Source organism: Gobio gobio (assembly GCF_949357685.1).
Source record: "Gobio gobio genome assembly, chromosome: 14".
NCBI classification, from domain to species: Eukaryota; Metazoa; Chordata; class Actinopteri; order Cypriniformes; family Gobionidae; genus Gobio; species Gobio gobio.
Genome location: NC_137107.1, coordinates 3,724,994 through 3,749,294, shown reverse-complemented (window position 1 = coordinate 3,749,294; position 24,301 = coordinate 3,724,994). Strand labels below are relative to the sequence as shown.

General features: G+C 38.4%; 1 protein-coding gene across 2 annotated transcripts in view; it reads left to right on the top strand.

Annotated features, from left to right (window-relative positions):
• Positions 1-24,301, top strand: part of fstl4 (follistatin-like 4) — a 353,963-nt gene that overhangs the window by 285,054 nt on the left and 44,608 nt on the right. For both annotated transcript variants that reach the window (XM_079834259.1, XM_079834258.1), the window contains exons 7-8: positions 13,199-13,365; positions 22,304-22,424. In XM_079834259.1, the coding sequence (XP_079690385.1) occupies positions 13,199-13,365; positions 22,304-22,424 (288 nt within the window). The remainder of the gene's footprint in view (positions 1-13,198; positions 13,366-22,303; positions 22,425-24,301) is intronic.

Genomic DNA, 24,301 nt, shown 5'->3' with positions numbered 1-24,301 from the left:
ATTTAAATATTGGTCGTTTTGTTCCGTTAAGAGATTTAAATATCGGTCGGTTTTGTTCTGTTAAGAGATTTAAATATCGGTTGGTTTTGTTCCGTTAAGAGATTTAAATATCGGTCGGTTTTGTTCCATTAAGAGATTTAAATATCGGTCGGTTTTGTTCCGTTAAGAGATTTAAATATCAGTCGGTTTAGTTCTGTTAAGAGATTTAAATATTGGTTGTTTTATTCTGTTAAGAGATTTAAATATCGGTCGGTTTTGTTCTGTTAAGAGATTTAAATATCGGTCGGTTTTGTTACGTTAAGAGATTTAAATATCGGTCAGTTTTGTTCCGTTAAGAGATTTAAATATCGGTCGGTTTTGTTCTGATAAGAGATTTAAAAATCGGTCGGTTTTGTTCTGCTAAGAGATTTAAATATCAGTCAGTTTTGTTCCATTAAGAGATTTAAATATCGATTGGTTTTGTTCTGTTAAGAGATTTAAAAATTGGTTGTTTTTGTTCCATTAAGATATTTCAATATTGGTCGGTTTTGTTCTGTTAAGAGATTTAAATATCGGTCAGTTTTGTTCCGTTAAGAGATTTAAATATCGGTCGGTTTTGTTCTGTTAAGAGATTTAAAAATTGGTTGTTTTTGTTCCATTAAGATATTTCAATATTGGTCGGTTTTGTTCTGTTAAGAGATTTAAATATCGGTCAGTTTTGTTCCATTAAGAGATTTAAATATCGGTTGGTTTTGTTGGGTTAAGAGATTAATTAAGAAATTTGAATATTGGTCATTTTCCAAATGTTATTGACAGCTTTAAGCTACAGACTTGAAAATTATAGAGTATGGCTTTAATTTCAGTTAGGTAATTTTGGTAAATTTTGGGGGGAAGTTCACATTCTGGGAAATAAGTGCCATCTAGGAGACGGCAACATTACTGTGCTAGTGATCAGAGTAAAGTTATTTACACTGGTATTGGTATTGAAGGGTTTGTGGTGAGTACTGTTCACCTGAAAACTGAGAAGGAAAAGAAGACGAGTCTAGTCTTGTCCACTACAGCCGTCTTTTCAACTGTGTGAAACTTTTATAAATTGATTGCGAAACATTCTTGGTCACGACGCTCATCCAAGCATTTAGTTAGTTGAATAGCTGCTAACAGTGTAGATCAATGTAGATGCATTTGCTGGATGAATATATTTATATTCCATTGTCCACTGATTTGGAAAAAACTATACTGAGTTCCAAAAAGACGCTGGAAGACTGCAGGAGCATTCCCATGAGCCATCAGGTTTCAGTGGTCAGGTCTGGGTTAGAATCGTCATCGTTCTCTCTGTCTTAAAACAGTTAGGTTAGGAGTTTTGTTTGGCAGGAGTTATGATCCACAAGCACGTCCAACTGGGCAAAATCACACTCACCATTTACAGGTTTAAAAAGTTTTCCAGACCTGTCCTGGTTGAGTAAACAGCCGGCGGGCAGGTAATTAATCACAGCGCGTGCCCTTCACGTCCCGCTGCGGTCTTCAGGGAGCAGGTGACATGCAGTGCTAAGCAGCATTCGCTCATTTCACAGAAGTGTTTGTTCTAGCCACTACCGGTCCATAATAATGATTGCAGCGTTGAAGTTTGATTGTAAATTTTAAGTTTGTGAATGTAAATGATCTCAAAGACTTGGTTTATGTTGATGCATCTTTCTGTTGTGTGTAAATTGTTGTTGTTGTTGTTGTTGTTGTTGTTGTTGTTGTTGTTGTTGTTGTTGTTGTTGTTGTTGTTGTTGTTGTTGTTGTTGTTGTTGTTGTTGTTGTTGTTGTTGTTTCAACAAGGACACATTAAATAGATTTTTTTTTTAAACAGTAAAGGCATTTTGAAAATTTAAGAAGTATACTATAGCTTGACAAATGTATTGTTCCATTTAGATATTTAAATATCGGTTGGCTTTGTTCCTTTAAGAGATTTTGAAATAAATCGGATGAATAAATATAGGTCGGTTTTGAGGTTTAAATATCAGTCATTTTGTACCATTAAGAGATTTAAAATATTGGTTGGTTTTGAGATTTAAATATCGGTCGGTTTTGTTCCATTAAGAGATTGAAATATCGGTTGGTTTCGAGATGTAAAATATCAGTCGGTTTTGAGATTTAAAATATCAGTCGGTTTTGAGATTTAAAATATATGTCGGTTTTGAGATTTAAATATTGGTCGGTTTTGAGATTTAAAATATGTCGATTTTGAGATTTAAAATATCAGTCGGTTTTGAGATTTAAATATTGGTCGGTTTTGAGATTTAAAATATGTCGATTTTGAGATTTAAAATATCAGTCGGTTTTGAGATTTAAATATCGGTCAGTTTTGAGATTTAAATATCTGTCGGTTTTGAGATTTAAATATCAGTCGGTTTTGAGATTTCAAATATCAGTCGGTTTTGAGAATTAAATATCGGTCGGTTTTGAGATTTGAATATCAGTCTGTTTTGAGATTTCAAATATCGGTCACTTTTGAGATTTAAATATCAGTCGGTTTTGAGATTTCAAATATCAGTCGGTTTTGAGATTTAAATATCGGTCGGTTTTTAGATTTAAATATCGGTCAGTTTTGAGATTTAAATATCAGTCAGTTTTGAGATTTAAATATCGGTCGGTTTTTAGAATTAAATATCGGTCAGTTTTGAGATTTAAATATCAGTCAGTTTTGAGATTTAAATATCAGTCAGTTTTGAGATTTAAATATCAGTCGGTTTTGAGATTTAAAATATCAGTCGGTTTTGAGATTTAAATATCTGTCGGTTTTGAGATTTAAAATATTGGTCGGTTTTGAGATTTAAAATATTGGTCAGTTTTGAGATTTAAAATATCGGTCGGTTTTGAGATTTTAAATATCGGTCGGTTTTGAGATTTAAAATATCAGTCGGTTTTGAGATTTAAAATATCGGTCGGTTTTGAGATTTAAAATATCAGTCGGTTTTGAGATTTACATATCAGTCGGTTTTGAGATTTAAATATCTGTCGGTTTTGAGATTTAAATATCTGTCGGTTTTGAGATTTAAATATCTGTCGGTTTTGCGATTTAAATATCAGTCGGTTTTGAGATTTTTAATATCTGTCGGTTTTGAGATTTAAAATATCTGTCGGTTTTGAGATTTAAATATCAGTCGGTTTTGAGATTTAAATATCAGTCGGTTTTGAGATTTTAAATATCGGTCGGTTTTGAGATTTTTAATATCTGTCGGTTTTGAAATTTAAAATATCTGTCGGTTTTGAGATTTAAATATCAGTCGGTTTTGAGATTTAAATATCAGTCGGTTTTGAGATTTTAAATATCGGTCGGTTTTGAGATTTTTAATATCTGTCGGTTTTGAAATTTAAAATATCTGTCGGTTTTGAGATTTAAATATCAGTCGGTTTTGAGATTTAAATATCAGTCGGTTTTGAGATTTTTAATATCTGTCGGTTTTGAGATTTAAAATATCTGTCGGTTTTGAGATTTAAATATCAGTCGGTTTTGAGATTTAAATATCAGTCGGTTTTGAGATTTTAAATATCGGTCGGTTTTGAGATTTAATATATCGGTCGATTTTGAGATTTAAAATATCGGTCGGTTTTGAGATTTAAAATATCGGTCGGTTTTGAGATTTAAATATTGGTCAGTTTTGAGATTTAAAATATCAGTCGGTTTTGAGATTTAAATATCAGTCGGTTTTGAGATTTAAATATCAGTCGGTTTTGAGATTTAAATATCAGTCGGTTTTGAGATTTAAATATCAGTCGGTTTTGAGATTTAAATATCGGTCAGTTTTGAGATTTAAATATCAGTCGGTTTTGAGATTTAAATATCAGTCGGTTTTGAGATTTAAAATATCAGTCGGTTTTGAGATTTAAATATCAGTCGGTTTTGAGATTTAAATATCAGTCGGTTTTGAGATTTAAATATCGGTCAGTTTTGAGATTTAAACATCAGTCGGTTTTGAGATTTAAAATATCGAACGTACACTTAAAATGTATATTGGTTTCCATAAATTTTCCAGGCCTGGACAACAACAGTTTAAAAGTCTCTGATTTCTCCATGTTTTCTGAGTCCTGTCGTTCTTCAGTCAGTTTTCTGTGTCTCGGAGGCATGAAACACTGAAGCTGAATGTTGTAGGAGGATGAGGAGCAACACCGTTTCCTTATCAGTCCTCACCTGCTGCACTCGTATATGAGAAGAGAGGGGGGAAAAGGATAAAAAGCATTTCAGGGCATCCAGCTTAAGACATTTATTCAAATTCATTTTTTCCCAAAGCAGTCTCCAAGTGTTGCTAGTGTCAAGTCAGTTTTATTTCATAGAAGGGAAATGAATTTGCTTGATAATTGAGGTTGGCCCTTCAGGGCAGGATTGTGGAAGAAATGTCAGCACTCCTTAAATGCGGAGCGGAGACCCATCCCAAGCATGTGGGCTCATTTTTACACCCGTGCATTATGAAAGCGAATCTAATCACTAGTGTGATATTCTCCTCCCACCATCTAAGAGCTTTTCTTCAGAGGAGACAATCGGCACATCCTCACGAGGATCTCTTTCTGCGGATCAGCACATCGAGTGAGAGAAGAAGCTTGTACCTCTCAGAGCTCATATATTTACTCGAAACATTTCAAAGCAATAATTAAAATAGTCTTGTTAAGTAAGACGTGAGATTAAATACTGATGTTAGTGCATTGAGATTATTTATCTTGTAATGCTCCTGGGAACACAAATACTCCTTTACAATTGGGAGAGGGAGAAAACAGTGTAGCTACGAGACAAACTGCGGAAAATTACAATATTAAGTTACATATTTAATTGTTGATATTATCCGTCTTGTCATGTTTCTCTCATCCTGCTCTTTATTTCTCTGTCTCCGGCCAGTTTTTTCTTCTTCTGAGCAATGTTTTTCTTTTCTTTCTTTAGAAAAGAGACTCCTGAGAAAGTTTTTTTCCGCCACGGAATAAAAGCATAAAAATAAACAAGATTTGTGCACTGTAAACCCGAATAAGTTCCCAGAACTCAAAAAAATTTAGGCAATCGATTGCCTCAAATGTTTTAAGTTGAATAACTTAAAAGTCACAATTTTCCAGAACTTAAAAGGTTGGATTACCTGCTACTTGTACCTTTTGATAACAGTTAAATTAAAGTGCTCATTTAGCTCAACTCATATATTTGCAGTTATATGACTTACAGTTTTCTGTTAAGGCAACTCAATTATTTTCAGTTATTATAGCAAAGTTTTGCGTTTTCACAGAACTTTAAAAAAATAAGTACACAACCACACTATTTTATGGTAACAAAACTAAATTTGTATTTCTTTATGTTGTCATTGCTTTAAGTACACGTTAGTCAAATATGTTGAGTTTGTTTACTTAAAAACATGTGACTCAAACTTAACATTTTGAGGCAATTGAGATCCAGCACGGTTTTAATCAGAAAAGCTGAATAAGTTATAAAATAGATTGTATTTTAAGTACTTTGACCTCCTGTGAGATTTACTCACACACAGACATCAAGAATTAGTCTATGAATCTCAACCATGGTGACACGCTTCATGCCGCAATGCATTATGGGAGCCATGGATGAGTTTTGTGTGTGAGTAAGTCTCGCAGGAGTTAGAAGTGCTTATTGTGTGATGTGTTAAACCGGAGAACAAAACTTATGTACACGTTTTAAAAATTGTTTCGTTTATAGGCTACATTAAACTGATGACAATAAAAATACAATAAATAAATAAAATAAAATAAAATTGTCTTCCACTAACACATTTCAGTTTGCCCCAATTAAATATTTTTAATAGGCTATGGTTGTAATTTATTTATGATGGATTTTACTTATTTGGTTAAGCACTTTGAGATTTGATTGTATTTTAGCATGTGCTATATAAATTAAGTTTATTTTTAAATCATCTCTATTTGAAACAACAGAAATAACAGGACTTCATCATTCTTAGCATGTAATTACTTAATTCTATTAAGTTGTACTTAATTTATGTTTTTAAGTTATGCTTACTTATTCACAAAAAAGTTCCATTTAATCAAAAAATATTAGTTGAAATTACTCAAAAGGAAGACCATGTTACACCAACTTGAAATAATTAAGTTAGTAGAACTTTTTCTAAAACTTTGAGTATACACTACTTAATATGAACGTTCGGGTTTACAGTGTGATTTTTGTGAATTTCGACTTCATAACTGGTTATTGTGAGTTTATAACTCACAATTCTTAGGTAAAAACATATAAACCTGCACATTGCATTGCAATTGTGATTTATAAAGTCAATTGTAAGTTATAAACTCGCAATTACGATAAAAAGTAAGAATTGAGAGTTGACGAGCTGAGAGCTTATTTCTCGTAATTTTAACTCGCAATTGATTGAGTTTATATCTAGTTTTTATATACAGTTTTGAGAACAAATATAAACTCGCAATTGCGATAAAAATGTAAGAAGCAGATTTTTTTCATAATTGCTAGTTTATTTCACATAATTGCGACTTTTTATCACAATTCTGAGAAATAAAGTCGCAATTCTGTGAGTTATAATTGCGATATACAATATAAATTTGAAATTGCAAGTTATAAAGTATGAATTGCGAGATATGAACTAGCAAATCTGGGGGAAAAAATACTCGAAATTACCTTTTTAAGATTGTGTTTTATTCCGTAGCCACTGTAAACTCTAACGCTCGAAATAATCAACTGGTTTGAGTAGAGTCAACTTAAATTAAACGAATTAGTTCAATCAAATTATCTTTTATGTGTATTTAAAACTTTCTTTTTCTTTTGAGTTCTCAAAACGGACACATTTTGAGTAATCTGAATTGTTTCATTGTTTTGAGTTTTATGAACTTGTTTCTTTTCATTTAGACTAACTTACTTTTAACCGAGACTGGGCTGGGATTTCTATTTCCCAGCATGCTTTGCCATGACACTCAAAAGGCACAGTAAATGCTAAAAGTAAGTGTTATATCATATTTTTTGTGCAAGATTAAAGGTGGAGATTTAGTCGTGTTTAATGTTTTGTTCTGCTAGTTTAGAAGAGTTTCTGTTATATTGTGTTGTAGGGTTTCCATCATGTGACGAGTGGAGCATGAGTTTAGTTTGAGAACTGATTTGTTAAATGTATTATATTGCTGTCCTCATTCAGCAAGTGCTGTGCTAATGCTATCAGAGCATTGACTTACCAATTAGCATGTAGCATTTATTGAATTAGCTAGTTAAAACTGGCCAAGTTACCACCACTAAAAATATTTAAGTTGAATTTGCTTACTCAAATATTTCAAGTTCAGTACAAAATAAAAATCTGCAAGTTCTGCTTACTTAAACTTTACATTTCTTAACTCTAAAAAAAGTTGATGTAACCGATCGCCTCAATTTATTTATTTTTTTGAGTATTGCCAACATATTCGGGTTTACAGTGTCGACTTATGATCTTCTTGCCATCTATCAAAGGTTTATGTTGAGTGTAACAGTAAAGATATTTGACTGTCCAGTGGTGCAAAAAAGTTTTGATCCCCATGAGGAAAACAGCTTTGTGTGTGTGTGTGTGTGTGTGTGTGTGTGTGTGTGTGTGTGTGTGTGTGTGTGTGTGTGTGTGTGTGTGTGTGTGTGTGTGTGTGTGTGTGTGTGTGTGTGTGTGTGTGTGTGTGTGTGTGTGTGTGTGTGTGTGTGTGTGTGTGTGTGTGTGTGTGTGTGGGTGTGTGTGGGTGTGATGGGTAGGTTAAGGAGTAGGTTTAGTGTGTTTGTGTTTGTGTGTGTGTGTGTGTGTGTGTGTGTGTGTGTGTGTGTGTGTGTGTGTGTATGTGTGTGTACTGAACATACCTCAACATGTTTCATATGTTCATATCCTCATGTACACACATCTAATCTCCACACATAACTATATAAAGTAATAAAAGCAGTTCCGTGTGCAAGAGGGTGTTCTGTGTAGGCGGTTGTGTGTGTGTGTGTGTGTGTGTGTGTGTGTGTGTGTGTGTGTGTGTGTGTGTGTGTGTGTGTTATCAGCCCTGCGTTTAGTCTGTTTGCACTCTTAAGAGCGTTTGCAGCCAGCAGGTGTTGTGCTTTACGGGGGAGTTGGTGTTATATTTTTAATCTTATTATAGGCACAGAGCACATGAAGCACCTTTAATAAATCCACATGAGTGTGTGAGAGATCCGACAGCTTGTGTGTGTCACACGAGACCAGATATAAACACTCCATAAACGAAAGAGCGGTGATAACTTAACACACAACACACTGGCGACCAGTGTTGGGGAAACGCATTACAAGTAACTTGAGTTACGTAATAATATCACTTTTTCCAAGTAACTAGTAAAGTAACGCATTACTTTTCAAATTCACAACAAAGTATCTGAGTTACTTTTTCACATTAGTTTGACTGACAGCTCATGTTGAGAGTTAGTGCAGAGGTGTGTGTGTGTGTGTGTGTTGTGTGTGTGTGAACATGATGGTTATTGTAATTCTAGACTAAATGTGACATTTATTTATCTCACTTGCACAGTAAAGATTCTGTCCTCCTCAAAATTAATAAAATCAGTCAAACGCAAAATCAGAGTATAAGCAAACCTCCAATAATTAAATATTAAATAAAACAAAAATTTTTATGCATAATCTACCTTTATATTTAATTGACCAATGTCTTGCTGCTGAGCTTTGATGATGAAAATTACTAGATTTATTGTTTTTATTGGTAAAACTTTTTTCTCCTGCGTCTATTCTCCATTATCCAGAGCTGCGCCCTCTAGTGTTCATGAGGGAATCTGCATCTTCACCTCAGCCTGGGGCGCATTATTTCAACTTTGGTATGAAGAGGTCTTTACCATTGCACAAAAATATAACTTTTTTGTAAAAAAAAACATAAACAAGCCCAGCCCAGGTGAGAAAAAGTACCGCAAAAGTAACGTAAAGCATAACTTTTCTTAAAAAGTAACTAAGTAACTCAATTAGTTACTTTTTCAGGGAGTAACGCAATATTGTAATGCATTTAACTTTCCCCAACACTGCTGGCGACACCCAAAACTCAATCCTTTCATCGGTCAAACACTTTTAAATGAGCGGATCTGAGCATGTTTCAAAAGCTCCAACATCTCTAAAGAAAGTCTCGTTTACACACAGAAAACTTTATTGTATTTTTGTATTTATTGTGGAGAGCAGCTGATGTGTGTTTCACTGTAATGTCATAAAGACACTCTCTCGTTCATCTGAAAACAAGCCCTGCAGGAAGCTCTCATTTAGGCGGGAAACGAGCGGCCTAGCCTTTGGCTGGTGCCGGCAATAATACCTTAGCTTTGATGGATCAATAGTTTGCAAATCCCGGGAAAGTCAATTACTTGTGAGGAGGAGCTATGTCGGGGCGAGAGGGAACACAAAGAGTCATTACACAGATAATGTCCTGTCAGCCTTATCCAGCGGGAGGGCCGCCATGGGCAATGGATATGTCATGTGTCTGTCTGCATGTCTGCCAGAGACGCGTGTGTGTGTGTGTGTGTGTGAGAGAGAGAGACTGTGGTAAACAATCATAAACCGGGCCTCTTCTGCTGGGGAAAACTCAACGTGGCACCAGGAAAATGTAGTATTTGTGTAGCTGGAGGCTAGAGAAGTGAAGCGAGGCATCTGCTGAATCATGAGAGGGAGATGCGAGGTCTTGTGTTTGCTGTAAAGTGTGGAGCTGTTTCTGGGTTTGAGGCGTTCGCTCCTGTGAGAAGAACTCGTCTTTGCTTTTGTAAAGCTTTCCTCCTCCCACGTGCTGCTCTGAGGCCGTACACACACGCGCTTGCGAAGAGAGAAGGATATTGAGGAGCTGTGTTCAGTTCACCCTGCCGTTTTTAAACCGTATGTACAGGTTCCCCGAGTTTTTCTGAGATTTATGTATTTCCTGCAGTTTTGGTGGCTTTGAATGTGGTTGTCAATCCTAAACTCTGTGGCCTGCATTCACTGAAATGTCTTATTTATTAACCCGCAATCCTGTTTCACCGGGTGTCGCACGTCGCACCGCTCACACTAAAACACTGCTAATTATGCTTATTACATATCAAACCTTTTCCACAAAAATCAGTACGAGGGAATTTAGTGTCAAAGAAACACGTTTGTGGACATTTTAGTGATCTCAGTAATTCACCAAAAGATGATTATATTATATTATATTATATTATATTATATTATATTATATTATATTATATTATATTATATTATATTATATTATATTAATTATTATATATTATATTATATTATTATATTATTATATTATATTATATTATATTAATTATATTATGTTATTTATTATATTAATTATATTATATGATCATATTATACACTCTAAAAAATGCTGAGTTAAAAATAACCCAAGTTGGGTTGAAAATGGACTAACCCAATTGGGTTGTTTTAACCCAGCTGTTGGGTTAAATGTTTGCTTAAAACAACACAATCGCTGGGTTAAAACAACCCAATTGCTGGGTTAAAACAGCCCAATTGCTGGGTTAGTCCATTTTCAACCCAACTTGGGTTATTTTTAACCCAGCATTTTTTAGAGTGTATTATTAAATTATATAAATTATATTATATTATATTATCATATTATATTATTATATACAAAAGTAAAATGTTACATTTTTAGTTTTAGGTTGGTCCGCCTCAGCGCTCGTCACTGTCAGAATGAGTGAAAGACCAATCAAATCAAAGGAGGCGGGGCTTAGTGTTTCAATTTAGTTATAGCAGTGAAAGAGTGCATCGAAAGATTTAAGTGCACTCTAAAAAATGCTGGGTTAAAAATAACCCAAGTTGGGTTGAAAATGGACTAACCAAGCAATTGGGTTGTTTTAACCCAGCGGTTGGGTTAAATGTTTGCTTAAAACAACCCAATCGCTGGGATAAAACAACCCAATTGCTGGGTATTTTTTTTCCAATTTTTTTTAGTGTAGCTAAACATTTAATATTTTAACATTTAATATAAAACTGTTTTACGATAAAAATGTTCAGCGACCACGGTAATATCGAGTGATGCAAACTACTTGACATTTTTCATGAAATGTCATAATTTTGAATTGAAAATTTGACATTATTTATGTAAATCATAACTGGATTTGACGTGACAAGAAACGTTTAGCATTTTTACATATTAGGCAGACGAAAATAAGAGTGAATGTGTGCATATTTTTAAAAAAAATAATAATTTTTGCAAATAGTTTACTTCATAACTACAATAGAACTGGAACTTATACACTCTAAAAAATGCTGGGTTAAAATTAACCCAAGTTGGGTTGAAACTGGACTAACCCAACAATTGTGTTGTTTTAACCCAGCGATTGGGTTGTTTTAACCCAGCGATTGGGTTGTTTTAAGCCAGCAATTGTGTTGTTTTAACCCAGCGATTGGGTTGTTTTAACCCAGCAATTGTGTTGTTTTAACCCAGCAATTGTGTTGTTTTAACCCAGCGATTGGGTTGTTTTAAGCCAGCAATTGGGTTGTTTTAAGCCAGCAATTGGGTTGTTTTAACCCAGCGATTGGGTTGTTGTATCCCAGCAATTGGGTTGTTTTAACCCAGCGATTGGGTTGTTGTATCCCAGCAATTGGGTTGTTTTAACCCAGCGATTGGGTTGTTGTATCCCAGCAATTGGGTTGTTTTAACCCAGCGATTGGGTTGTTGTATCCCAGCAATTGTGTTGTTTTAACCCAGCGATTGGGTTGTTGTATCCCAGCAATAAAAGAAAGAATTAAGCCCAGCATGCTGTGTTTGGACCGCGGTCAGCACTGTCTGACGGATCTGATCCAGACTGAGACTGACTCCAGGTCGTCTGAGCTGCTCACACAACTGTCCATCAAAGGGTTTGGGGTTTAACTGGCTCATATTTTGAAAGTATCACCCACACATTGTCATAGAAGAATGTTTTGTCACCATTAAGTCTTTTTAATGTGGCATTTCCTTTCTAAAGAGCATAAGCTTAAATCTTTCCTGTCTCTAACATCAACAAACACAAATAATGACACAATCACAACTGGCTATTGGTCAGTCAAACTGAAAGCCCCGCCCCGAACTGACGGCATTGGTTGAGTTGGGATTAAACAAACCAATCAATGGATAATGAATGTTGAAAGTGTCACTGAGACACAGTGTCGCAGGAAATTAACCTGAAGGCTTTATTAATAATCACCCTGAATATTAAAGTGAGACATGAGAAATTAGTTTAACATCCATATGTAAATAAAGCAGACCAAAGGGTTTGGACCAAATGTAAAAAAAAAAAAAAAAGTGTATAAAAAAAATTGTGTCAGATGTGTTGGTTTTTCTGAAATTATAGTTATAGTTTGGTTCATATTTTAAATTGTAGTTATAATAGTCAATATTTAATTGTCTTTTTAAAATAAGCATAATATTTTCTGTTGTGTACTAACAGACAAACAAACAAAATTGAATTAAATTAATAAAAAATTATAAATAAAAACTAAATGAAATAATAATTAAAATAAAAATGGAATAAAATAAAATAAATAAATAAATAAATAAATTAATTATTAAAACACAATAATAAAATGAAAAAAATAAATAAGAAAATAAGAAAATGATGAAAAAAATAAAATAAATAATTAAATTAAATTTAAAAATTTAAATTTAAATTTAAATTTAAATTTAAATTTAAATTTAAATTTAAATTTAAATTAAAATTAAATTAAAAATAAAATAATAATAATAATAAAAAAATTTAAATTATAAAATAAATACAGTAAGTAAATAAAATAAAATAATAAAATGAAGAGAAAATAAAATAAAATAATAAAATGAAGAATTTTTTTATAAAAAATTAAATAAAATTAAATAATTAAAATAAAAATATAAAAAAAATACTATAAGTAAATAAAATAAATAATAAAATGAAGAAAAATATTATTATTTTTATATATCTTATAATATTTATTAATATTAGATTAAATAAAAAATAAAATAAAATAAAAAAATAATTAATAAACAATGCAGTCATAAAGCTGGCGTGATGTGTTCTGCACATCAATATTTCGTGTCAAGCCAAAATACTATTCAATACTGTATATACTATTGAATACTTTATGAACAATATTGTGTCCTATGTGGACTGTTATTTGTTTTTAGACAAACTAAACAAAACCAGACACCATCATTTGTGTTTTGATCAATTTCAAAATGCACTTAAAATAAATGACACGGTTGTTTCACTTTTTGTCATTGTCGATTATGATAATGTTGTCTCGTCTTGCAGAGGTGGTTCAGCTCAGTCTAGCGGATGAGAAGCGTCTGAGCGTCACAACAGTGACCGTCGGCCTGAGCGCCGTGCTGTCCTGCGCCATTCAGGGCACCCTGAGACCACCCATCATCTGGAAGAGAAACGGCATCATCCTCAACTTCCTGGATCTCGAGGATATCAATGTGAGTACTCTGATGTCAAACTGTTGAACACCAACATTATTGTTTGTCCAATAAAAATGCAGATAATCAACTCTTCTGTGACAACATACCCCAATAGTTGTGTGTAAATATCATTGTAATGAAGTTTGTTGATATGGGAAGAAGGAGGCGGGAACCGGCGGACTTTTAAAAGACTTTAATCAAATAAATAAACAAATTGAAAGTAAAAGCAGCAGGCCCTCACGGACGACTGCCGTGCACACACACATAACAAAACGTAAACAAAACACAACTTAAACTCCAGGCCTGTGAAGTTTTTCCCTCAAGTATGATACTTAAGGGGCGATTTCCCCTTACCTAAGAGAATAACTTAAGGGTGTTGCATATAATCTCTTAAACGGTTCTCTTAGGTAAGGTAAAAATGTAAGTGTTTCATGACAGGGATCCTGGATTCACGTTATAAAAGTCTTGTTGCCATAGATACACAAAACACTCACAGTAATGCTGTGTTCACACCAAACGTGAATAGAGCGTCAAATTCGCATCTAGTTTGACGCTTGAACTTTGAATGCATTCGCGCGTCCAAAGCGAGATGGACATGCGTAAAAATTATATTTTTATATTTAACTTCGTTCTATTATATGAAACATATAAGTTAAAAGACATTAATGACTTGTTATAACGTAAAACGACTTTTCTTCATCTCTTTCAGAAATGTACGTATGACTGCAAGTGTTCAGCGTCACAGTGGTTGCGATGTGTGACGGTCAAATCGGTATTCTGCAACAATTTTTCATCGCTAAGATGGTCCAAAGGATTCTCCCTATCCCTAAAAATTCTTCTTGGCACATAATGATCTTCAGCTGGTTCCATAAATTCAGCCATGTCGTCTTATTTTTCTGCGCGTTACTCTTAAGGTTACGATTTTCAAACCTTAAGTCATACTTAGGGAAATGACCGATAAGGGGTTTTATGCAACACTTAACGCTTTTTAAGGGATTACTTAAGTGAAAAAGCAGCATTTAAGGGGAATTCTAAGTGTTTATAACGTTTCACTTAAAGTAACACGTAAGGGTTTTTTTCTGCAACACCCTTAGGTTTAAGGGAAACATAAGGGCGAACTCAAGGGAAAATTACACTTAAGGTGCTTTATGCAACCAGGCACTGGTCCTCTCTTGTCCTCCTTTTATGCTCCCGTCGCTCCTCCGTGAGAGATCCGAGACCGGTGTGACGTGCAGCTGGCACTCATCATCCAATCACACACTGGCCTCGCGTCGCTCTCTCGCGGCTCTCGCTCATCACATACCCCCATCGTCCCTCGCAGGCCGGGGGTACCCACGAGACTGCGCTCTACTCCCCCCCCGGGGCCAGTGTCGACGGCCGCAGCACCTGGGGGTAAGGACAGACGAGACCAGAGAAAAGGAGACAGAAGCACAAGGAGCGACAAAGACGAGAGAGGGAAAAAAAAATCTTGGTCCGGTTCCCTGACACACTGCCGACTCTTCTTCGCGGTGCCATGCGATGGTACTGGACGCTCGGTAGATGGCTCGATCCTCCTCTGCCCCCTGGCAGCCAGCGGTGGCTCCTCTGGTTGAAGACCCTGAGTGGCTGCCCGAGGTGGTGGTGCTGGAGCGAGTGAAGACCAGTGGGATGGAGAGCCCTTTCCCTGCTCCTCCCCATCATGGCAGACGGTAGCAGGCTCCAGCCCACAGCAAACGCCAGTGACTCCTCCGCTCCCGCTCGGATGGCAGCCACCCCACCTCGACCCAGGAGCAGGGCAGCGAGCTCTCCGTCCCCCTGGTCTTCACTCGCTCCAGCACCACCACCTCGGGCAGCCACTCGTGGTCTTCACTCTTCCGCGCTTCCGACCAGCACCGCAATCCCCCTCAGCAGCGAGGGCTCTCCAACAGCATGTCCCTCCTTCCTCCCGGGTTTACGTTTACGTTGTCCCTCCTTCCTCCCAAACAAAACACAATGTAAAGTCCAGGCCTGGTCCTCTCTCGTCGTTCACTGTCGTCGCTCCTCCGTGAGAGATCCGAGACCGGTGTGAAGCACAGCTGGCGCTCATCATCCAATCACTCATCGGCCTCGCACCGTTCTCTCACGGCTCTTGCTCGCCCTGCTCGTCACAATCATATTATAGGCTATTTAAAGCATTATTAAAGAGTTAAACAATTGACCGTTCACAAAGACTGTAGTCACTGTTGTTATGTCCGACAAGCCATGGCACTCTCACACCACACACACGTTCTCACGTAGAGAAAATACACCCCGGAGCAAAAAGGACACTGACAACACGCCGATAGACAGGACAGAGCAAGTTACTTTTGATAATAATATTGTTACATTTATATAGCGCTTTTCTGGGTACTCAAAGTGCTTTACATATAGAAGGGGGGAGTCTCCTCAACCACCACCAATGTGCAGCACCACCTGGATGATGCGACGGCAGCCATATTGTGCCAGAACGCCCACCACACACACCAGCTGATTGGTGGAGAGGAGACTGAGTGATGAAGCCAATCGTACATATATATGGGGATGATTAGGAGGCCATGATGGACAGGGGCCAATGGGCAAATTTGGCCAGGATGCCGGGGTTACACCCCTACTCTTTATCGAAGGACATCCTGGGATTTTTAATGACCACAGAGAGTCGGGACCTCGGTTTAACGTATCATCTGAAGGACGGTGTTTGTTACAGTATAGTGTCCCCATCACTATACTGGGGTGTTAGGACCCACACAGACCACAGGGTGAGCGCCCCCTGCTGGCCTCACTAACACAATATGAAACAAAGTCTCAACTTTAAAATTGTGTCATTTTTTAAGAAATTTTGTGGCTCTTTAATGTGTCGTGATCGCTGTACCGATGTGTGAACCGATCATCTCTTCCTTCTAGTTCATTGATCAAATTAACCTGAATGAACACTAAAAGAAATGTTGTTTCAACTGAGAAAAGGCATCAGTACACACCGTTTTTCAAGTCCACCGACGTTAATCTACTAACTGACTGCTCTGTCGGACAAAATGTGAGATTTGGCGATGTGATTGATCAGATCGCCTGTCAAACAAACTTGCGGCGAAGGGTGAATTATTATTATATATGTAGAAGTTAAACATCGTTTTGCCCGTCAGTAATTGTAATTAATTAATGGTATAAAATACCTAGACATTAACCCAGATCCTGGCCACATCTGGAACATGTGGATTCAACACGCACCGGATGTTGTGCTCTGGGAAACAACATTGAAAAGCGGAGTAAAGAGTAAAGACTTATGCTGCCAATACATGCTATCGGAAAATGTCCTACTTCCCACTTCTGAAGTCGTGAGTACGAGCTTGTTGCATTCAAGTGCTTTGTTGTCGGTAAGAACAGCAATCATGGAGAAAACACGTTTGTGTAACTGGACTTTGGACATCTTTCCGGAGCCCCTGCATGAAATACTGACCTGATCCTGTCTGGAAACCCTTTATAATATATTACGTTTGATGTAGATCTCGAAAAGATGTTTTCAGTGTAGCCCACCTGTAGCTCTCTTTCCAACTGCATAACTTGGTTATATGCGGCTTACGTGCAATGGCGCTTTCACCGTATTGAACACCTTCTCAAGGTGAGAAACCCTGCTGAGCTTCTTTCCTGATGTGAAATGATTTCATCCTCCTGTTAATTGGGCAGCTGCTGCATATCTGATAATCATCCAGAGCTCGAGGCTCAGTCGGGGTCCAGTTGCATTGATTTTCACCAATTAATCAGTATGTTGGAGAATAGAAGCTCTTGCCAAAACAAATTACGAAGGTTAATGTTCATTATCAGGACACATGCTCTGTATTCTGAGGCACACTTTCCATTTGCAATTACTAAACATATTTGTGTTTCCTCCACTTCATATTATCATGATGTAATTGGAAACAACTTCTCAGGAGTTGGGCCAGGAGCCGTGCTGATTTCAAAGGGCTGCGAATCATGCGCAGGTTTTGAGAGGCAGACATGCTCGGGGTGGGAATGGGTAGTGCTTAATGAGGTGTGTCTCGCTTGTGTTTAGCTCACCTGCGTTCCTGACAGCATGGGGTTGTGTTTCTGCGCGCGCTCATTACTATACTCTAATTGCATGTTAATGAAGTGTTTGCTGAATGTTGCAACACTGACCCAGTCAACGCCAACATGCGGGTCAACGAGAGCGAGCACCGGTGAAGAGTGCGGCTTCATGAGCAGCTGGAGTGAGAATCGGGACGCTGCGGAAGACGATTGTGTTCTCTCCGTTAAACCGGGAAACTTTACATGATTGCGTCTTGCACCAGGAAACTCAGTTGAAGCATCAGCATGTGTAATTGTGGTTTGATTGTGAAATCTTTGGCATTGATTGGGTTTGATTCCCCAGGCGACTAGTTTTTACCTTCCCAGGGGAAAAGAAGAGTTTATTCTACATGATTTCTCATTGTTGACTGATCTTTAAAAATGAGGCATATGGTGCCTGTTTATAGCTGTATATTAACTAGAGTTTTAGGGTGTGTATATAGGATCGTTTACAGGTGCGTTCAGCATTTGTTGGCAGTAATTTTGTCAGATACGTACTTGCCGAAAGTTTTGTGACGCCTGCCTTTACATGCACATGAACTTTAAAGCCATCCCATTCTTAATCCGTAGGTTTTAATATGGAGTCGGCCCACGCTTTGCAGCTCTAACAGCTTCAGCTCTTCTGGGAAGGCTTTCCACAAGGTTTAGGAGTGTGTTTATGGGGATTCTTCTAGAAGCGCATTTGTGAGGTCAGGCACTGATGTTGGACGAGAAGGCCTGGCTCTCAGTCTCCGCTCTAATTCATCCCAAAGGTGTTCTATCGGGTTGAGGTCAGGACTGTGGAGCGACGCTTTGTGCACTGGTCAGTCATGCTGGGACAGGAAGGGGCCGTCCCCAAACTGTTCCCACAAAGTTGGGAGCATGAAATTGTCCAAAATGTCTTGGTGAAGCATTAAGAGTTCCTTTCACTGGAACTAAGAGGCCAAGCCCAACCCCTGAAAAACAACCCCACCCCATAATCCCCCGCCATCCACGGCTAAAAATAACTATTGTTCTAAAATTTTTAATAACTTTTAAACCGCTAATCCAATCTGTATGCTGTAAAATGTACCGTAAAGAGGAAAATATCTAGCCTAGAAATCTAGACATACCCTAGCGGCAGCAAATCTAATTTGCAGCCAGGCTAGTCTAACTCTCCATTGGCTTGCAAGCTGGAAAAAACAAACTCTGGTCAGGCCAATCACATCGTGTATAGAGTCGGTGGGCGGGCTTAACATAATGACGGCAGAGTTGCGGCGGTTCCACGTTCTGCTTGTAAACAAAGAAGTTAGAGAACAGCAGTCTTTCAAATTGGCTTTGGCTGCGACTCTGGAAGACGTGGAGTTCCGCTTTTCTTTGAGAAAAGAGCAAAGAACGGCACTGAAGTCATTCTTAAGAAAGGAAGATGCGTTCTTAGTTTTGCCGACCGGATACGGCGTAAGTTTAATCTTTCAACTAGCTCCGCTTCACCTTCTTCATTGCTCTGGTTGGTTGTAGCGCTATACTATTGCGTTTAGAGGGAATTTGAAAGACAACCGTTTATCCCACCCCTCCCACTTCAGAGTTGTTAAAACACTTTTCTATTTACTTTACTCCCTCTTCATTGTCAGTAAATAAAATACACCTGTTTTCACTGAAAAACGCCTAGAATAATATTATAATAAATGGCTATAACTTGCTGAGGGATTGTTACAACCAAGTCTAACTTTCTGAAGGAAAAAATGTTTGAGTTCACAGTAAAAACACCACATTTTTGCTGCCATTTCTCTTAAAATTATATTAATTGAATTCATTCTCTGACTAAATAAATGTAAAATTGGGCTTTGGCTAGATGGAAACTTCAGTGTCTTCTGTTTAAAATGATATATGACACTTGATGCTAACTGCTAGAATGGGTGAGAAAAACAAAGAAAAGTAGAGGCAAGTCAGGCACCCCAAAAATGTTGACAGCTACTTTCGTCAGTTACGGCTCATGAGATCTCGCTTTAAATCAGACACAGAGATAAAGAGAGAGAGAGAGAGAGAGAGAGAGAGAGAGAGAGAGAGAGAGAGAGAGAGAGAGAGAGAGAGAGAGAGAGAGAGAGAGAGAGGGAGAGGGATTCGTACCTGTGTCTGTTCAGCGTCTCTCTTCACAATGAAGACGTGCGTTTATTACTTAAAACCAGCGATGTAACCCCATCATTGCTGAGAGATATGATGTAGTGATCCAGTAGCTTAGCTATTTTATGACTAAAAGTCGCAGGGCGGCGTTGATAACAAGTTTCTGTGCTCCTGAATGTTTGTGTGTGTGTGTGCGCAATCTCTGTTCTGTATGCAAGTGACGTAGGCCTATGTGTGTGTGCGCTTCAATGAAAACAGCGCATTGATATACAACAGTGGTTCAGCTGACTTGGAACGACATGTGCATTAAACAGTTTTATTGCACACCTTCCAGCCAATCAGAATCGAGTATTCAGACAGACCATGGCATAAAAAAATGTATCCTGATATTAATCTAAATCATAACATTTCTAATGCCATATATTTAACAACTAGTTTCTGAAACATTTCATTACATTTGAAGCAGTTATTCAGGTGATGGTGTGTGATATAAAGCTCAGCACAGGAAGACTTTCGCAACACAACAGTGGCCCAGGAGTGAATGAACTGCTGAGGGTTCAAACAGAAGAAGCTCTACATTTTAGAAAGGCCAAGCCAGTGTCCTGACCTCAATCCAGTGGCGGTCAGTTGTGTGATCTGACGCGAGGAGTGGCGTGCAAATGCACCTCAGCGGCTCCAGAAACATTTGGTAGAGGAGATTGCCAATAAAATGCTTTTACTAGCTACTGTAGTGATTACTTTTTTGATTTCATAAATGATATGTGTGTTGATTGATAAATAAAATGTGTGTGTGTGTATGTGCGCGTGTATCTATCAAAAGTGCTCCAAGAAAGGACCAGTGGAGAACCGGCCACAGGGTCATGAAGGACCAGTGGAGAACCGGCCACAGGGTCATGAAGGACCAGTGGAGAACCGGCCACAGGGTCATGGAGGACCAGTGGAGAACCGGCCACAGGGTCATGAAGGACCAGTGGAGAACCGGCCACAGGGTCATGGAGGACCAGTGGAGAACCGGCCACAGGGTCATGGAGGACCAGTGGAGAACCGGCCACAGGGTCATGGAGGACCAGTGGAGAACCGGCCTCAGGGTCATGGAGGACCAGTGGAGAACTGGCCACAGGGTCATGGAGGACCAGTGGAGAACCGGCCACAAGGTCATGGGCGGCCGAGGCTCATTGAAGCCCATGTGGTTGATCAAACAGACGAGCTACTGGAGCTCAAACTGCTCAAGAAGTTAATGCTAGTTCTGATAGAAAGGTGTCAGAATACACAGAGCATCTCAGTTTGTCGTGTATGGCGCGGCACAGCCGCTGACCAGTGCCCATGCTGACCCCTGACCCTGCCCAAAGCACCAACAGTGGCACGTGAGCATCAGAACTGGACTACGGAGCAATGGAAGAAGGTGGCCTGGTCTGATGATCACGTGTTCTTCTACATCTCGTGGATGGCCGGGTGTGTGTGCGTGGCTTACCTGGGGAACACATGGCACCAAGTGCACCATGGGAAGAAGGCGTGGGCGGCGGAGGCAGTGATGCTTTGGGCAATGTTCTGCTGGGAAACCTTGGGTCCTCCATCATGTGGATGTGACTTTGACACGCACCACCTACCTAAGCATTGTTGAGTCCATGTCCAGCCTTTCATGGAAACGGTATTCCCTGGTGTCTGTGGCTCTTTCAGCAGAGAATGCGCCGCCACAAAGCACAAATGCTTCAGGAATGGTTTGAGGAGCACAACGAGTTTGAGGCGTTGACTCAGCCTCCAAATTCCCCAGATCTCAATCCAATCGAGCATCTGTGGGATGTGCTGAACAAACAAGTCCGATCCATGGAGAACATGGATATACAGGCATGGCATCTGATGGAAGCTCCATTGATGCTGAATGATTATCATATTCATATATAATTGGTAAATTGTGCAATGAATACTCATCTCTGATTCTCAATCTAATGCAGCTAAATTTCCCATGTGTTTTATTGTTTTCCGATCATTTTAATTAGGGGTTTATTAACTACGTATAGTTTTGGTGTGGTTCTTTCGGTTAACCCTCATCACAAGACATTATCTGACAATTGATTTTTAAAATTTGAATGACAAACTCTTAATTACATTTCATCAGAAAGTGGCAGCCAATACAGCTCCGGTGATGAAAACCGCTATGAGTCCTCCTTATGCAGCTTAATATCGGCCTCACGGCAGAGGTGAAGTACTATCAGTCACATAATCTTTATTTAATAAAAAAAGTAATTAGTTTTTGTCATTGGGTTTCCTCAACATCCGTGTCCTTGGAAGAGAGTCGCTTCTGCCCTCTTCATCCAAAAACTTCAGCACTTGGAGGCAAAGTCGTGTTTTTCCAGGAGCTGATCATCCATCTCGTTGGATTAGTGACGACCTCCTAAACAAACAAATCGCAGTTTTGTTCCCTGTGCGGCAGCCGAGCCCTTCTCAGTGCGTGCCCTATAAAGCTGCAGGTGTGTTAGGGTTTAAGAGCGAGCTTCGTGTCCTTAAATCATTTACCCTCGGAAAACTCATATAACTACAAAACAGTTTAATGTTTTAATCCCCCTTGAGTCGGCCCAAAACCCCAGATGAGGGGTTGCATCCTCACAAAACCACAACCGGCTTCATTAATCACGCTAATGCCGGCTATATTTTTAACCCTTACCATTTATCAGCCTGAGAGAGCATGACAGTGAGGAACAAACCCCTTCTCCCGCTCGCTCATGGGACGCCGCTGATGCATAGTCTCTTCATCCCGTGCCTTCCTGCTGTTTTATTCTCCGTCTCTTTCTTCCCGTTCAATTAGGACTTTGGCGACGACGGCTCGCTCTACATAACTAAGGTGACCACGATTCACATGGGGAACTACAGCTGTCACGCATTCGGCTACGAGGAGCTGTCCCAAACCCACGTGCTCCAGGTGAATGGTTAGTAGTAGAACCTTTCATATCTCACCTTTGCTTTTCATGATCTCTGTTGTAATGTCTGTAAAGGTTGTGAAATCAATGACTAAAGTTGCGTGCCTTTGTTTTACGTGTCCGTGTTACACATGCCATTATAATAAATAAGGTAGCACTTTATTTTACAGTCCTGTTGCCCTTGTACATACTATGTACTTATTATAGTAATTACAATAACTAGGTACCTAACCTTAACCCATGTAGTTACCTTATATTACCCAGTACTTTTTTAGGTGAGTACACAGTAAGTACATGTAAGTGCTAGAGTAATATTAATGAACTACATGTACCTACTATACAGTTAGGGTTTCGTTTAGGGTTAGTTTCATGTAATTATGCATAGTTATTACTTTAGTAACTACATGTAACATTTGTAACAATGACACTGTAAAATAAAGTGCGACCATAAATTACTATAGTAATTACAAAAACAATCTAAAGGTAAAGCGTGATATAATGTGCATTGCATTAAGGCTACGTCCACATCTATCCAGATATGTAAAGTAGTGGCCAAAAGTGATGTCTGGCCTAGGGAAATTTACATATTTGCCTTTTTATTAAAATATTTTAAAATATTTTGTAAGCATATTGTATCTTTGTGCATGGAGTTAACCAAGTTTAGTGTATTCTTCTTCCCTCATATTGTTCAATATGAGCATGGGGTTGTGCACCTGAGACCCGCAGTGACGGATTGATTGACAGCTGGTGTGAAGCCGTTCTCATGTGATCAATGCGGGAAAACATTTCTTGGGCGTGGGTAGTGAGCGTTAGAAAAAGAACCATCATACGTCACAATAGCAAACAACATCCAATAGGAAAATTCAACTGCAGTAGCCACCGTTCAACCTTAAGAGGGCAGCACTCAGACGGTTTTACACCATATATTGTAGAATTAAAACAGTTTATACCCAAATGTCAAAACATTTACTCGAATCAATGAACAGCATTAATAAAGCCACAGTCTTGCAGATCTAAAAAAAATTACTCTTTAAAAACAAAAATCCCCTCCGTACGTCACTTTTGGCCGCTACTGTCATTGGCTGACCAATTTGAGGGAACTGATACGGAAGAGCAGCGGACCCAGGACTGAACCCTGTGGTACACCGCTGGAAACGGCACAGGGTGAGGAGTGCCTTTTATGAGCTGTTATCCAAAAGCAGGAAAGTTTAGATCCAAAACTCCTGAAGCTGAACCTGAACGATGGTGGCTACAGACAGAGATGGGGAAACTAGCACAGAATTTCGCAAGGAAATCCTGCTTTAGTTACAGCAAGGAAAAAGGTTTAGTGCAGTGGGTCAGAATACAAAGTAACTAAATATATACAGTGCATCCGGAAAGTATTCACAGCGCTTCACTTTTTCCACATTTATTTTGTTAGTCTTATTCCAAAATGGATTATATTCATTATTTTTTTCCTAAATTCTACAAAAAATGCCCCATACTGACAACTTGAAATAAGTTTGTTTGAAATCTTTGCAAATTTATTAAAAAAGCGAAAAAATCACATGTCCATAAGAATTCACAGCCTTGCCATGACACTCAAAATTGAGCTCAGGTGCTCCTGTTTCCACTGATGATGTTTCTACAGCTTCACTGGAGTCCACCTGTGGTAAATTCAGCTGATTGGACATGATTTGGAAAGGCACACACTTGTCTATATAAGGTGCATGTCAGAGCACAAAGCAAGCCATGAAATCCAAGGAATTGTCTATAGACCTCTGAGGATTGTATCGAGGCACAGATCTGGGGAAGGGTACAGAAATATTTCTGCGGCATTGAAGGTCCAAATTGAACACAGTGACCTCGATCATCCATACATGGAAGAAGTTTGAACCACTAGGACT